Consider the following 16,871-nt stretch of genomic DNA (forward strand, 5'->3'; position numbering starts at 1 on the left):
GCTTGTCATGGGAGCTGGGACCTTTTCATAGTACCGCCATGTGGGCAGGGTGTGAAGTGGCTATCAAAGCAGCCCTCACTGGTCAGCACTGTCTGCTGTGTGCTGGGCACTGAGGATCGATTGTCACTGACTGGGTTCTAGGACCCTCAGGGAAATGTCAGCCCAGGTGGGTCAGTGTGGACAGAAGCGTGAGAAGGGCACAGGTCTTCCGGGACATCCATCTTGATGACTTTGGACCTGTGCCTACCACTATGTGGACCTGGATGAAAGAAGGCAGACAGCTCTCTGCCTTCGCTCTGAAAAATAAGAGCAGTAAAGTTCTTGTCTGAAGAACCAGGGTCATTCCTGGGCCTGTTAGAAGAGGTTAGCAGGTATTCATGAAGGACAACGCACACTCTATTGCATCTGCCTCATAACTATGTATTTGGACCAGAGTCAAGGGAAGACCAGTGAACACCACAGGATGCAGGCAGTACAACAAACAAATGAAGTTCAAGGAGCATCCATCCAGACGTGATGCCCTCCGTCCTCTCTGTGCATCAGAGCCCACCCTCCTCACCCCACAGACTGACCACAAACAAGAGCCTCAACCTCATCCGTCCAGTGTTTCTGCTTCTCCTGCTCTTCCCACCTCTAAAGCACTCTTCCAGGGGACAGAGAACTCCAGTGCACATCAGCTCGCTCCCAAGCCTCTGCAGAAGCCTTCCGAGGACTGGCAGTGCCCACCGCTCGCTGCTGGCTGGGTTGAAGGGCTTATATGTGTGTTAGGCAGGGCTTGGGGGGGGGGGGAGAAGGGGGCCACTGTGACAGGACATGAGCTTAACAGTCATAGAAGTCCACATGGGCTCCAGACTGGAAGGTGTCCTTTTGCAGCAAGCCCAGCAGTTTCTGGGCTGAAGTCCCACAGTCCACCAGCGCCCCATCCGACTTCAACTTCTGCAGTTTGCTCCTTAACTCTGGGTCCTTGGAGGTTTCCCGAGCCAACTGCTGCATGTCATTGTCCAGGGGACCTGGTGGGTGGAAGGCACAAGACAGGAGCAGAGGTTGTAGGTCCCTGCTGTGTGTGAATGGTAGAGCCGAGTCAGGACTGGCCAAGGCTCTACCACGTTGCCTGTTAAACGTCTTTCTTTTTTTCAGTTATGTTTTCTCTCTGTATTCTTGAACTTGGGGACCCTCCTACTTTAGTCCTCCAGTGCTTGGACTGCAGGTGAGGACTGCCATACCACGTTATGACTGAGCTTTGGGTTCAAAGCTAAGTCTATTAAGCATTGTGTAAAATCAAGTCATCCTCTGTTGTCTAGGTAACACCGCTTGCTGACTTCCCATTGTACTAACAGATAGGTAACCTTGCAGGTTCCCCACTCCACCTACAGCCAACCAGGGGGCAGGTGAGACCTTCAGCATCTTCAAACCCTGACAAGCAGTTAGGTGCGTGTCACAACCTTGGTTTTCTCCTTACTTCAAGACCTCCTCTTAGACTTCTGATAAATTCATCTGGCTGCACTTTTCTGGGCCTGCAGAGCTTCCCCAAACCCCTGGATGGGCTGCTTAGTTGCTCTAGTGCTTCCTGTACAAGCCTGAGGACCTGAGTTCAAATCCCCAGTAAAAAGCTGAGTGTATGGGATAGAGAGATAGACGGCTCCCTGCTAAGAGCAGCTCCTGTTCTTGCAGAGAACTGGGGTTTGAGTCCCAGTCCCAACTAGGCAACTGACAAGTATTTGTGACTCCAGTTAAACACGATGTGTTGTCCTCATCTGGCCTGTGCAGGTACTGCATACATGTGATAACCACTGTTCAAGCAAAACACACACACACACACACACACACACACACACACACAACACACACAGAGGGAGTGAGCCGGGGTGGGAGGGAGGGAGAGAGAGAGAGAGAGAGAGAGAGAGAGAGAGAGAGAGAGAGACAGACCTGTCACTTTCTAACAAGCTTTGTCACTCTTACTTGCATTTCTGGAAAATGTCTCCTGTTTGCTTATGGAATTGTGAAACCTCCCAAAATTTAATGGCGTTTTAGGGGCAGAAAAATCACAAGGCCTGGAAGAGCACTTGGCTAACATTTGGAAGTCCTTCAGCCAGACCCTCCCCTGTTCCTCTCGCTCTCTTGTGTTTTGAGACTCTCTTGGAGCCCGTGCAGGCTCTGACTTGCTGTGTCCTCAGGGCTGGCTTTGAGCTTCTGCTCAGTTCTCAGCTGTTCTGCCTTGCCCCGTTTTATCTCCTTGAGCACCACTGGGCAGAGGCTTGCTCTCTTTCCTAACAGACATCTCCATCTTTGTAACCTGTTAGAAGATTCTTCCAGAGACTGAAATGAGAACTAGGCTGGCCCTGTTGTCTCCAGGCTCAGGGGGAGGTTCTCAGTTCCTCCATGAAAACTGAGGCAGCCTCCAGAGAGCTAACTTAGCTCTGGGCCCTTCTGGAACTGGCTCCCCTCCTGGCTGTGGTTTACACGTGATCGCTGCTGTCTGAAGGCGCCTAGGCTGAGCTCAGAGCAGGTGAGCTGGATATTGGAACAAGAAATATCTTGCATGTGTGCATAGGGCAGGTGCTACATGAGATGAGGAAACATAGTATAGATCAAGAAGTTAGAGGCAAACTTGGATCCTGGTCCTGCCTCCCTCCAGCGTTAGACAGACCATTTTGCCTGTGTCTCCAGAATCCTGTCCTAGTCCAAAGAGGTACAGACAATTGGATCTCACCCCTTAGCTGCTCATTCTATTACATGTTGCTACCTTTTAAGCAGAAATCACAAGTTTAGAAGAAAGGCACAGTGGCATCTTAATAGGCTAGAGGGACAAGACAAGGTCTCAGAAGTCCTCGTACCCTAAATGTCCATAAGAACAGCGGCCCTGTCTTCTCCATGCTAGCACCCTCTGCATTCCACTCAGCGTCCAGCACGGCTCAGCCTGAGGTGCTCACCACTCACCACTATCTCTTTGCTTGTCTTTGAACATTCCATGTGTCCATCCTCCATACAGCTTTATTGGGTGTCGGGCACACATGGAGGAACAGTATGTGTCCCTTGAGGGACAAAAGCAGACAGCTGAACATATAAAGGCATTTTGTTTTTTTCAGTTTTAGTCTTAATGCATTTTATGTGTCTGGATGTTTATCCCACCTGCTAATCGGACAAGTCCTGAGGCTGAGTACCTCGGCCCCTGACTGCTCCAACGTCTTGGGAGTCTGTATTTTTCTTACGAAGTGAGGAGTCATTACCAGAGGTAGTAGGGGCCCGATAGTCTTTGGATTCTTTGTGTGTGTGTGTGTGTCACATTTTTTAAATTTATTTTTTATTAGATATTTTCTTTATACACATTTCAAATGCTATCCCGAAAGTTCCCTATACCCTCCCTCCGCCCTGCTCCCCTACCCACCCACTCCTGCTTCTTGGCCCTGGCATTCCCCTATACTGGGGCATATAAGGTGTCTTTGGATTCTTTATGGAGAATATAGATCAGGTTCCCCTCCTTGCCTAGCCCCCAGAAAGGTACCAGCTAAGTCTAGGGACAGCACTGTCAGGAGCACCCACCTACCTGGAGCATAGCTCAGCACCCGCACACTCGGTTCCTCAGCAGCCAGGACCTGGTAGAGCATGTCTCGGGCAGCCTTCCCCGCACAGTACAGACCCCAGCCTTTGTAGGGCTGCAGGGCACACAGAGATGAGATGTTAACCACAGTCTTGCTCAGGCCAGGGCTATCCTGGAAGGCATTCAAGGTGCCGGAAGTCAAACAGAGCATGGAGGTCAGGTTCAGAGCCCAGTAGTTGTTCACCTCAGCTAGGTCATTCACGTTGAGGAAGCCTTTGGAAACATCCCCAAGAGTGGCTGAAAAAAAAAAAAAACGGGACCAAAGAAATGACACAACTGGGGCACTCTTCTCCCTCAGCCTTCCACAGTTCCTCCTCATAGGCTATCTCTCTGCCCCAGCTCTGCAGACACCCCTAATGCAAGCAAAGAATACTGTAGTAAAGCAGAGTGATTTGTTCAAAAAGTCTTGACTCACACATCCGCCAGGAGGCACTGTCGCCCCGTAGTGACACTGATACACCCTCCCTCCTCTTGGACTTTGGACTTTTAGGGACTTGCCCTTCACCTACCCAAAAGCCTATGAGGTAAGAGCTCGCAGCCGGGGTCTGGACGGGACTCTCACCTGCGTTGTTGATGAGCAGCAGGCGCTGCAGCCCCTCGGGCCTCGGGAGCTCGCGTACTGCGCTCAGCAACCGCTGCACGCCAGCCTCGGTGCCCAGATCGGCGGCTGCCAGCACCACTTTCAGGTCAGGCTGCTGAGCGCCCAGCTCCTCCTTCAGTTGCCGCAGCATCGACTCACTGCGTGCGCTTACGAGCATCACGGAACCGGGAGACAGCAACCGGGCCAGCTGCGGGGCCAGGGCGCGACCAAAGCCCCGGGAGGCCCCGGTCAACACGCACACAGCGCAGCCCAGCCCGCCTGCCTCCATGCCTGGAACTCAGACTCATGCGCAGCTACTGAACCAGGACGGGGCGGAGCCTATTCTTGGCTTGGGACGGCGGAAGTTCGGGCCAGAATCCACTGGTGTTTGGGCGGGGGAAAAAAAAGCCAGGCAGCCGGGCCTCGGCAGGAAATCCTAATCCCCTTCCCAGCGCTTCCGGGTTCCCCTTGAGCGCCACTCCCACAAACTCAGCCCCTTTCTGAGAGGCGCGTTCTCAATTTCCACCCTGTTCCAGGATCAGCTTCCTCCTCCAGGGTTAAGGTTTGTCTTTATCCATACAGGACATACCAGTTAGAGACCAGTGACAGCCTTGGATGAAGTGTGTAGAGCTTGTGGTCCCTTTGCACTCTGATTAACAGAAGCCTTCTCTGGAAAAGCACAGCAGCTTCCCCAGGAGGTGCTAGGCAGACAGAACCAGAAAATGAAGAGCACACACAGGGGAAGAGAAAGGCTGAGAATCACAACAATCTCACGAACAAGACTCATCACCGTCAGTGAAAACGCTTGGTTCCTTGGGACCTGTGTACTTATCCTTCAACCTGCGTCATGCACTCTAGAAACAACTTCATAATCTCAAATGGGAAAGAAAAATATCCCAGCTCTCTGGAGATGTCTGAGGAGGACAGCAGAGAAAGACATAGAGATTGCTTTGATCCATTTTTAGTCTGAGGTGAGCTAGAGTCCATCGGAATTACAGGCAGGCAGGCCAGCGGCTAGCTCCTCTTTGTTTCAGAAAGTTCAAGTGGTAGGACTAGTCACTTAGCCTGGTCAGATTGGGAAACCAGCAATCAGTAGGGGCCATTCTCAAGTTCCAATTTTTTTTTTTTAAATTGAATGAGGCTTTTGTCCTAGGCCAACGAAATAGGGGACCTAGAGCGATGCAAATCCTGTAGGCCTATATGAGAAGAGAGCCGGAATGTCTCTCTATAGGTTTTTAAAAAACACTGTCTTGTGCCAAATCAACACGTCATTAATGCCTTTTCTCTATGCCAAAGTTCCCTTTCAGCAGAACTGTATATTTAAAACTACTTACTTACCACTAATCTATTGGATTTGTTATCTTATTTCCAAAGTAGTTGAAGGATCTTCAACAGACATAGTGAGTTCAAGGCCATCATGCTGAGTTTGAACCCCAGAACCGACATTAAAAACACTAAGTGTGACCAGGCAATGGTGGTGCTCCTAGCACACAGGAGGTAGAGGCAGAGGCAGGAGGATTTCTGTAAGTTTGCATCAGCCTGGTTTACAAAGCCAGTTCTAGGACAGACAGCCAGGGCTACACAATGAAACCCTTTCTGAGCCACGTGGCTGCAATGAAACCTTTAATCCCAGCAGTCTGGATACAGCAGTAGGAGACTCCGAGCTTGAGGCCAGTCTGGTCTACAGAGTGAGTTCCAGGCCAGGCAGGGCTACACAATGAGAAACGCTGTCTCAAAAACAAAAAACAAAATTAAAAAACAAAAAACAAAAGCAAAACTTTTTGAAAGATGGACAGGCATAAAGAACTATACACATTGTCCTCTGGCCTCCACCTCCAACTCATCCACTGACAAAGGAATAAGCACACACAGACATACAGACAAAGCCAGGAAAAGAAGAATTTTTTTAAACCAAAGTAAGCATACAGGGTCCTGTTTACATCTCTCCTTTAAAAAAAATCATTTATTTATTTAATGTATGTGAGTACACTGTCCCTTTCTTCAGACATACCAGAAGAGGGTATCAGATCCCATTACAGATGGCTATGAGCCACCATGTGGTTGCTGGGAATTGAACTCAGGACCTCTGGAAGAGCAGTCAGTGCTCTTAACCGCTGAGCCATCTCTTCAGGCCTTATATCTCTTTTTTTTTAAGTATCTTTTTAACATCTTTTTATTTGTTTGTTTGTTTGTTTTTTATGTATATGGGTTTTAGCCTGCATGTATGTCTGTGCACGACATGTGTGCAATGCAAAGTGGTGGCCAGAAGAGGGCCTCTGCTTCCCCAGGGACTGCAGACACAGTCTGCTATGTGGCTAGTGGGAATTAAAACCAATCCTCTTGAGGAGTAGCCTGCTGTTCTTAACTACTCCCATATCTCTCCAGCCCCAGTTTCATCTTTTAAACAATAAAACAAAATGGTAGAGTTTGGTGATGCTGCTTGTAATTTCAGTAATTTCAGGAGGATCAAAACAAAACAATATAACAAAAAGCCCATTTAACAATGTGATTTTACTTCCAATATATAAGAAAGATGCAATGATTAAGGGGTGGGGGGTTGTTAATGTTAGAAATTGATACACATGGCCTTCTTTTTGCCCCAGTGCAGGGCCATCTGCCTTGGCTTCTCTGAGGTGCCTGGTCCCATGCTGCATGGAAGTGAGACATCCAGGTGACCCACAGGGTTGACAAAGCTGGGATCTCATTGCCAGGCCACCAATTGGAACCTACTCTGTAGCAATGAGACTCCCCCAAACCATCCAGCATCCATGGAAGAACTTCCTGGAGTTCTCAGCATTATCACCCTGCCTGAGTCTTCTAAGTCTTACCTACCAGGATGCTCCTGCAGAAAGGAGGTCAGGCCTTGCAAAGGGCCACCTGGGGCTGAAGTCGACCATGGACTTCATCGCTATATTTAGGATAATGCAAGTGCACTCCCACATGATATATTTAATCTGTGTCCTTGTGCACATGCATGTGTGTGCTCAACTTTATGTATACATAGTGTGTGCCGACACATGTACTTCAGGCTCAAATGCCATTTCACAGGTGCTGGACACCTGGACTTTTGGACACAGGCTTTTGCAAAGCCATTGAGGTTGAAATGCACCTGCCTAGCCGGATGATGGTGGCACACGCCTTTAATCAGGAGGAAGAGGAGGATCTCGGTGAGTTCTGGGAAAGCCTGGTCTACAGAGTGAGTTAGTCAGGGCTCAGTATAGAAAGACTGTCTCAAAAAATAAAAATAAAAAAAAGGGGAGGTATGTCTGTCTCCATGTCAAAGTTCTAGGTGACAAGCTTTATTCAGCATGCTGCCTCTCCCCTCGCAGTCTGGGGGAATAAACTCAGACCTCACATGGGAAGCAGGTATTGTTTGCACAGGAAGTCATTGTCCCAGCCTTCTTGTGCTACTCAGTCTCACCCAGGCTGCAGATGTCACACTCTTGACTTGCAGCCCAGCCAATTGAGGGCCAGGAAGAGCAAACAGTGTGTCTATGCAACTTCTTCCACGGACATTCCAAGGCAGCCCAGGAATGGAAGGAGTTTTGTTCCCTTATTATGGTGTGCATGAGAAAAAGGAAGGACAATATCATATTAGGTAGGCGTTCCAGTGCACTCCCCCATCCCCCACCTCCCACCCATTGTTGGTATGAGTTGAAGCAGGGACTCCAGCAAACCAGGTGCACTGACTGACGCGGTGCTGCTGTAGAACGGCCAAAAGGGGGCAGTAGAACATCAGTTTCTGACTGGTTGCAGCAACCTTCTTATTGGCAAAGGGTGGTGTCTCCATGCTCTCCAAACCTTCCTCCCCATTTCCTCCCACGGGACTACCAGGGAGCACTGGATGTATACGTCCTTATTGCTTCCCACAGGGAGCACTGGATGCATACGTCCTTATTGCTTCCCACAGGGAGAGCAAGGAGCACTGGCTGCAGAGATCCCCAGTACCTCCCACCGGGCCAGCAGAGTCCTTACTTCATAGCTCCTCACTGCTGTGCACAGGGGAGGAACTCGATGCTCAGGCCAACCCAGATGTGAGTCACAGGAAATAATGACTGCACATATAGATGCCGGTTTTCTTCTTTCCAATAGAGAGGACTTCTGATTCACGGGGAATATGTGGCCATTGTGAGCCACCGTGTCACTTTTCTCAGACTTGGGCATAAGATTTGGGGCAGGGGGTGTTTGTTTTTAAAGAGAATGTCATGCATTCTAGACTGGCCTCAAACTCTGTGTTGGAAGATGTCCTTGATCCTAGTTCTGATTTCCAGTCTCAGGGAAAATCCACAAATTCCGTAGAACTGGCTAAACGTGACACAGGTGAGATCGCCCAAGGGGTGAGGGGACTAAACCTGCAAACAGTGGGCATGAGACCCCATCTTCCTATTTTGCCAGTTGCATGTTTGAGCTCAGGCTTGTAGTGGCTTGTGCCTTCTCTTCTGGCCATGGTGCTCCATGGAGAAGTTAGATGAGGTTAGCTCAGGGCTGTAGTCAGAACACACCTGACTACAAAGCCACCTGGCCACACAGGGGACAGTCCTGAAAACTTCTGCATGTTGACCTGGGTTTCTTTGGGATGGCATGGGACTGGGACAGCCTCCTGTCCCTCCCTCCACCAGCTAACAGCTCAGCAGCTTCAGAAGGGGGAAGTCCGGCTACAGCTCACGTCTGTAGTACTGGGACATATTCTCAGTAGGAAAAATAAGTCATCTAGAAGGGAGGGAAGGAAGGAAGAAAGAAAACAGCATCAGTGGTGTAGACCTGTGTAGACTGTGAAGGCAGGAAGATCAAGAATTCAAGAACATCCTCACTTTCTGAGTGAGTCCCAGGCTAGCCTGACCTCCAGGTGTGACCCCTCAGTTAGAACAGCTCTTGCCCAGCAGGCAGGAAGCCCTGGGTTTCTTCCCCACAACCAAATAAACCAGGCTTGGCAGGTAGATCGTGTAATCCCTACATTTAGTACGGGGAGACAGAGAATTCAAAACTCCAGGTAATCCACAGCTACATAGATTTAAGAAAGAAGACAGTGAAGGCTCGGTGCACAGCTCTCTCCCCTACATCAGTTGGCGGCAGGCAGGAGGACCTACAATCCTTGGCTGCCTGGACTGCACACAGAAAGCTGTAGTCAAAGCAAGAGGAGACAGAAAATAAAAACATTCCTCAGTAGAAAGACCTGACAGTTATGTCGCCATGGGAATTAACTCCATGTTCACTGGTAAAGATAAGAAAGGGCATGCGTCTAAAGTGTAGACAGTCAGTAGTGAGGAGGGAAGGGTAACAACAGAGTTGGAAATCTCTAGGTACTGCTATGAGGACTGAATTGTGCATGATACACAAATGATACACACGTGACCACAGAGGTCTGTCTCTCTGTGTCTGTGTCTCTCTCTGTCCCTGACTCTGTGTGTGTGTCTGTGTGTGTGTGTCTGTGTGTGTGTGTGTGTGAGAGATAGAGAGAGAGAGAGTCTGTGTGTGTGTGTGTGTGTGTGTGAGAGAGAGAGAGTCTGTGTGTGTGTGTGTGTGTGTGTGTGAGAGAGAGAGTCTGTGTGTGTGTGTGTGTGTGTGTGTGTGAGAGAGAGAGAGAGAGAGAGAGTCTGTGTGTGTGTTTGTGTGTGTGTGTGAGTGTGTGTGTGAGTGTGTGTGTGAGTGTGTTGGGTGTGTGGGTGAGTGTGTGTGAGTATGTGAGTGTGTGAGTGTGTGTGTGAGTGTGTTGCGTGTGTGTGTGTGAGTGAGTGTGAGTGTGTGTATTTATTTGTCCTCACATGTGGACAGGAATAATCATCAAATGCTTTTCCACCATAATTTTGGAGACAGGATTTGCCACTGATCTTAGGCCAGCAAGCTCCCACTTCTGCCTCTCTGGACCTCCAGTCCAAGGAGGACACAAGGAAGCTACCTTTTCTGGTTTCACTGGGTCCTTTAGTTGCACTGTGACACTTTACCTAACACCTGTCTCCCCGGACCCAGAGACCAGATCTGATTGTTCAAAATATTTAGAGTGTACATGTCCTTTTTCAGGCAGGATTCCACTCAGCCTGGAACTTTCTCTTGCCTACAATGGCCTTGAACTTTTGATACTTGACAGGGCATAGTGGTTTTTAATTTCATGTATCTCTTTCCATCGGTTGTGATTTTATGTTTGTATTTTGTGTTTGCCACCTAAGGCCATCTTCAGTGTTACATGAATTCCTAGGAGCTCAGTTTAAGAAAGAGCACGTGACACCTGCCTGACTGGAATTTGTTCACGTACAAGAAGAGACAGAGACACACACAGAGAGCGAGCTTCACCAGGGGTTCCATATCCCAGTGCCTGATCGTGAGGATTCATCAGGACATGAGGCCAGCTCTCCAACCCAGGCTGGCCAGAGCCTCTGTGAAGTCCTCCTTGGTTTTTTCTGCTTAGCTAGCCTGGTCCAGTGGCTGCAGCCAGCACAGAACTCGTGAAAGGAACTTTCCTAGAGTTATGCACTATGTCTTGGGGAACATAGGGTCCTGTTACTGCCACTTCCTGCCAGAGTGGAATAAGATACCCATCTCTTCACAGTTAGGCAGGAAAAATGTCTGTCTTAAGAGAACTCAGTGTTGCTCATGGGACAGACTAGATAAGAAACACGAATGTTCTCACAGAGGCAGAGTACCACAGGGACAATATGTGAACTCGGCAGATATCCCTGCAGGGGATTCCCTGTTGTCCTGTGTTCAAATTAGGGGAGACATTTGGTTGAAGGGACCTTCCATGTCAGTCACACAGGATTCTTTTCACCTCATGCTGGGACAGATGTTGGCACAGTCTAGGGAGAAAGAACACAGGAGATGACATCTTACTGATGTGACCATGGGAGGGACAGGGAAAGCTTCCCTGAAGCTCCCTCAAAGGATGTGCAAGGCTGCTTACCTGGGCAAGAGCATGCAACCTGCAAATACTCAGAGAAACTCAAGCAACCTTTGGGTTTGGCCACCTGAGTGCAGGCTCCAGGTAGAGGCCTGACTCTGGCATGAGTCCACAGAAAGTCGCTGCCCCATCATAAGGATCTCTAGTTCTAACATGATCATGAGAACTATCACTCCCTCATGGTGTGGCACATGGTGATAGGTGTGGAATTGTGTTGCCAGTGTGAATGGTGGCTTTGAAGGCACAAGCTCAAAGAGGCAGGAGGTGAGTAACTTGAGGACAGAATTGGTGGAGAGAGAGGGCACAGCTGCCCCTGGAGTCACTTCACAGCTGTGGTTTTCACAAGTGTTGTTTTGAGTTTGGTCTGAGGACTCAAGCAATGTAAGCTGTGATGGCTTTTGTGGGGAGGGCGGGGGAAGGCTTATATAACGTTGGCAGGAGACTGTCCTCTACAGGAGTCCCACATGGGCACTTGCAGGCCTCTTTCTCAACATGGGAACCCATTTTGGGGCAGGTGGGACAGGCTGACTAGGGAGACTTCTCTGGGGAGAGAAGGCTACCTCCTGAACAAGACCATGTTCCCTGCAAGAAACAGGGAGCAGAGGACAGCCATGCCCCATACAACATAATGGGACGTGTGTGACTGTCCTTTGCTCCCTGTTTGCCCAGGCTGGAGGAGAGGGGATGGGCTACTGTTCCACATACAGCTTTAGGGCACTTTTGCATCTCAGCCCTCTCCTCTGAGCAAGACCCAGTGAGCACCAGCCCTTCCTGCCTGGGATTTTAACTCTCATTGATATCCAACCTGCTGCCTATGAGGGAGTCAGTCACAGGACAGTCCAGGTGGGAGAGCTGGGGAGGCTAGGTCCACGTTGGCTGGCAGCACATAGCACGCTTTCGGCCCCCATCTGGAATTCTCCTCCTCCTCCTCCTTTAGCTTAGTTGAAGGTGAGGAGAAGGTGAAGGTGGAGAGAAGAGGCTCAGAAGCTCTCCGTAGGAAGCAGGGAAGGTGTGAAGATCTCCCAAGCCTGGCTGCACGCATTTCAAGGCTTTCCCTCGGTGGTGGGAGCAGTTGCCCCTGGGTGACTGGTGTTGTAGAACCAGGTAGGTTGCCCTCTCCTCATTGAATTTTTGCTCTCTCAGAGGGTCAATGATTTCTCAGGCTTCTACCTCATGACTTTCATGGTCCTGACACTGCCAAGGTTCTGGTGCCTGGGTAACTCTCTGCTGAAGTCGATTGTAAGCATGCCTCATTGTCCCTGACCAAGGGGCATGCCATAGTTTGGTGGATGATGGGCCTTCTGCTGGGACCGATCATCAGCAGTTCAAAGATGACATGGAAAATATTGGTTGAAACAAGAGGAGGAATGCTGAAGTTTGCAGCAATGATCTGCCACCTCACCTCAGCAGGAGACCTGCCTCGGAAAGGCAAGTGCCCGGCCACCATGAGGAAGAAGAGGACCCCTGAATTCCTGATATTGATGGGACAGCCCTCATCGTCCTCAGCTTCAAAGTGTTCTGGGGCCTAGTGGAGCAGCACACCTCAGAAATCCACCAGCTTCTGCCCAGGAATCACTAAGCAGCCAGGGCAAAATCACACAGATTGGTGTTCTGCTGCAGACAATCAAAATGTCGCTGGCCTTTACGTCTCTGTGGGCAATGTGATAGTCACAGCAGCAACGCACTGCTTGCAGAATGTGGGCAAACATCCTTCGAGCCTCCCTCTCCTCTAAAGACCACTGCTCTGAGACGCTGTACAATAAACTTCCCTCTGAGGCATGCCCATCACCAGGTACATGGTTTCTCTCCTCTGGACACTTGAAACAGCTTGATAAGGTTAGGATAAATAAGGGCTTTCATAGTGATGACTTCCTTGTAATAAGTGAGGCATATTTCTTGCTGTTCCTGAGAAGTTTTACAGCCACACGGTTCAGTGTACGCAAATGGTGGCCAGTTTGACCACTGGAAAGTTTCCTTTGCCCAGGGTCATCATCGTCTTCTACTCAGCGGCGAAGTTCTCCTTGATAGAGTAGCAGGCCTCCAGGCCAGGTCCTGCTCTATAAGGCTCTCCTTGATGTGGCTAGAAGCAAACTTAAACTTGCATTGAAATTTTAAAAAAAAAAATAAAAACATTTAAAATCGGGCCCAAAAGAATGTTTATAGCTACAAATTCCTGCATCAAAAAGACAAGAAAATAAAGGTCAGAAACATGTCAGACAACCTAGTCAGGTCTTTGAATGCTTGGGAAGAGAAACACAAAGCACCCTTCAAAGGAGTAGACAGAAAATATGACATAGGTGTGATTGACAGGGACCAACTGCAAACTAAAAGGACACAACAACGGATCACAGACAGTCAGAGCTGCTCACTGGGAAGGACAACAGTCCTCTCGCATGATGTCGGCAAGCACTGGGAGCCAAGGCACCAAGACAATCAGGTTCAAGGGAAGTGGATAAGACAACAGACACCCCAAAACCCACAGTGTCCAGGCTGGGGAGCTGGCTCTGGGGTCCAGAAGGTCTGCTACTCCTGCAAAGGACCTTCAATTGGTTCTCAGGGCCCAGGTCAATTCCCCAACTCCAGTTCCAGGAGATCCTCCACCTCTGGTCTCTAAGGGAACCCATACATAACACTCAACGGTACTACATTTAACTTAAAAAGTAATAAAATTATTCTATATAATCTTATTTATATGGCCTCTCAAGGTCATAAAGGGGCATCGATTCCCTGGAAGTAGAACTACAGGTAGCTGTAGTGGGAGTTTTGGTTTCTTTAAAAACCCAGTTATGTTATATGAATCTGGATGTTGGCACCGCAAAAACAAGAAACAGACTGATAGTGTCACGGGGCTGCTAACTCTAAATGGTACTGTGTATGTATTTCCAGAGACAGTCAAGAAAAAGCACGAGATCAGTCTCTAAGCCTAAAGGCCACATGCTCTGCTCTGTAGCAAGTCTCTAGTGCTTGTGAGATCACAATCCTTACTACTGTTGTGTTGGGGTTGAAGTTTGAAGAGGATGTTGGCAGGACACAGGCAACACATCACACATCTACATATGATCAACTAAGCTGCGCCCAGCCTGAGGAGAGTCTTCCCAGGTCAACTGAGTCATGAGACAAAGTGAAAGTCAGGAGAGTCCCATAAAGATGAGCCCATGGTAATTATAAAATTTATGAATGTGGAGGCAGAAGGATCAGTATTAAAGACATCTTTGGCTACACAGTGATGCTGAGGCCAGCCTGTGCCCCAGGAGACCCTGTCTCATGAAACCAAAATGCAAAAACAAAAGATAACAAAAGAGGAGAAAGGACTGCTTTTGTTTTCTTCATGATCTTCATTCCCAATGCTTAAAAAAAAAATTAATGGTCGCTGATAGATACAGGCATAGACACAAGTGAGCACGGCATCAGTGACTGAGGTGTGAGGGCTGTGGTCAGCCATTTCCATGCACAGGAAGGTACCTCCCACCAGATGTCATCAGTTTTACACATTAAAGGGACCTCACAGGACCCACCCAGAACCAGTTCCATAACAACGCCAAAGGCACTGAACTGCAGTTTAGCAGGGCTTAAGAAGGACATTCTTAATAAAAATGTTCATCATCACCTGGAGGCAGCACCTGTCTCCACATTCCACACTAAGCACTGACTAGCAAGTCTAAAAGAGAGACACAGGTACTGTCCAGCAATGGGAAGCAGAGCCCTACTTGCCAGTTATCTAATCACATATTTGATTTTTGAAAGTCACAGAGGATAGACCCTCTCTCCTCAGCAACCCCTTGGAAAACAGGAAGGAACCTGAAAGAGGTTTTGTTGCTGGGCCATCAAGGGTCGGCTTCCCCCTGCCTCACCACTAATTGATGAAAAGTTTGGGATTGCAGGAAAGTTTTATTCAAGCCTAGACTTGGATATTTGAGGAGCTTCTCCTTGTCAGCATAAAGTCCCCCCGCCCCCCGTTTTTCCAAAGGGACAGGTGTTTGGAGGTGGGTTCTGTGGAGTGCTGGGCAGACCATTCCAGCACTAGTCTGTTTCTGTCCCAGTCATGTTCTTTGAGCTCTTTGGCCAGCAGAACTCAAGGGCACAGGCCTGATCCTTTGCTTCAATATCATTATTGCCTCCACCTCCTGTGCCTGATAACACACTAGCTTTAGTGCCATATTCACCTCCTTAAGATAGAAGATACCCCATGGGATGACAGGAGCAGACAGAGGGATCCAAGTAGATGCAGGGACAGGGTATGGTATGTCCCACCAAGGAAAGTTCTTCCTGGAGTACAAAACTGACTCTTTTGAGGCTTACATTTATCCTGCCTTTGAATTCTTTTCAGCAGCCCAGTTCCATAGTTAGCGTCAAAGAATGGTACTGAGCACTGCCTTTGGCTTTGTGTGGAGTCAGGACGTTTGAACTGCTAGGAAGATCCTATGATAACTAGGTAGGAGGAGGTTCCTGCTAAAGCATGGAGGCACATTAGTGCCCTTCCTTAAGACACCATCCTGTCAGTCCTCTGAACAGGAAGGCTTGATGCGACTTGGCCTTTACTTGAAAAGTAAGGGTCTGAACAAGAAAGGGAAACAGGGAGAGACTTGGAAGGGACGGGGAAGAGGCCATGAGATCAGGGGATGTGGTCAATATTCTTCCTGTACACGTATGGAAATGTCACTGTGAGATTGCTCATGTTGTGTAGTTAATATAAATCAACATTCCAACATAGCGAAAGGAATAAAGTCATGTGAAATATGACATTCTTAAAACTGATTTAAAAAGTCTAATTAACAATAAAAATTAAAATTCCCCCAATAATATTTCAAACCAAGAAAGGACAGGAAGAGAGAATTAGTTTAAATCCAGAAAACAAAAACATCTAAACGGAAACATAGGAATGTAGAAGAAAACTCACTTTATTCACATTCAACAAATTCATGAAGATCCAAGTGAAGTGGCTCCCCAGCCTAGAAGTCCAAATACTCTCCAGCCAATCAACAGCTCCTGCACTGTAAGGACAGGAGACAGCCTCAGCCAGAGGAAAATGACCTCACAGTGCTGAGGCCATTTTAAAGTATATTTTTAATAAGCTGTAGCATTTTCAAAGGATAATGGGCAACATGAGTTACCCAGGGAAGAACTGTGAATAGAAATGAGCAAAGGGGGCTGGAGAAATGGCTCAGTTGTTAAGAGCACTGACTGCTCTTCCAGAGGTCCTGAGTTCAATTCCCAGCAACCACATTGTGGCTCAAAACCAGCTGTAATGGAATCCAATGCCCTCTTCTGGTGTGTGTAAAGACAGCAATGGTGTACTCATATGCATAAAATAAATAAATAAATCTTAAAAAAAAAAAAGAAAGAAAAGAAAAAGAAATGAGCAAAGGGGGACATCATGGGCTGAAGTTCAGCTCAGCTTGCAGAATGCTCACCCAGTGTGCACAGCAGCTCGGATATGATGGACAGCAGCACATAGACCAGTGTGGCTGTGAGTGGTAGAAGCAGGAAGCTCAGAACATCAAGGGCACCTTCTGCACCTTCACGAGTTCAGTGATAACCAGGGATGTAGGCAATGCTGGAGACAGAAAATAGGAAGAGAAACAGAGTCAAAGACAGAGACAAGGAGTCAGAGGGATGTGTCGTAAAGCAGGGAGCAAGGCAGAGAGCCTATAACCTCAGCCACTCACGCGGTGCCAGACTGCTTCAGGTTTTGGTTTTGTTTGTTTGTTTGTGTGTTTTTATTTTTTATTTTGATTTCATGTGCATTAGTGTTTTGCCTGTATGAGGGTGTGAGATTCTCTGGAGCTGGAGTTACAGACAGT

At 48.4% G+C, this 16,871-nt stretch overlaps 1 protein-coding gene and 1 long non-coding RNA gene across 2 annotated transcripts; one reads left to right on the forward strand and one right to left on the reverse strand.

Annotated features, from left to right (window-relative positions):
- Positions 1–401: 401 nt before the first annotated feature.
- On the reverse strand, positions 402–4,486 carry Spr (sepiapterin reductase). Its single transcript, NM_011467.2, has 3 exons — positions 4,161–4,486; positions 3,545–3,835; positions 402–1,010 (listed from the first exon to the last, which is right to left on the reverse strand). The coding sequence occupies exons 1-3, from the start codon at positions 4,465–4,467 to the stop codon at positions 820–822; spliced, it is 789 nt and encodes a 262-aa protein (NP_035597.2). The 5' UTR covers positions 4,468–4,486; the 3' UTR covers positions 402–819.
- A 169-nt stretch (positions 4,487–4,655) lies between these two features.
- Gm10444 lies at positions 4,656–10,443 on the forward strand. Its single transcript, XR_001785286.2, has 3 exons — positions 4,656–5,149; positions 6,782–7,345; positions 10,343–10,443. It is a non-coding gene; the product is annotated as a predicted pseudogene 10444 (long non-coding RNA).
- Positions 10,444–16,871: the final 6,428 nt, after the last annotated feature.

The sequence above is a fragment of the Mus musculus genome, chromosome 6, assembly GCF_000001635.26.
Source record: "Mus musculus strain C57BL/6J chromosome 6, GRCm38.p6 C57BL/6J".
NCBI classification, from domain to species: domain Eukaryota; kingdom Metazoa; phylum Chordata; class Mammalia; order Rodentia; family Muridae; genus Mus; species Mus musculus.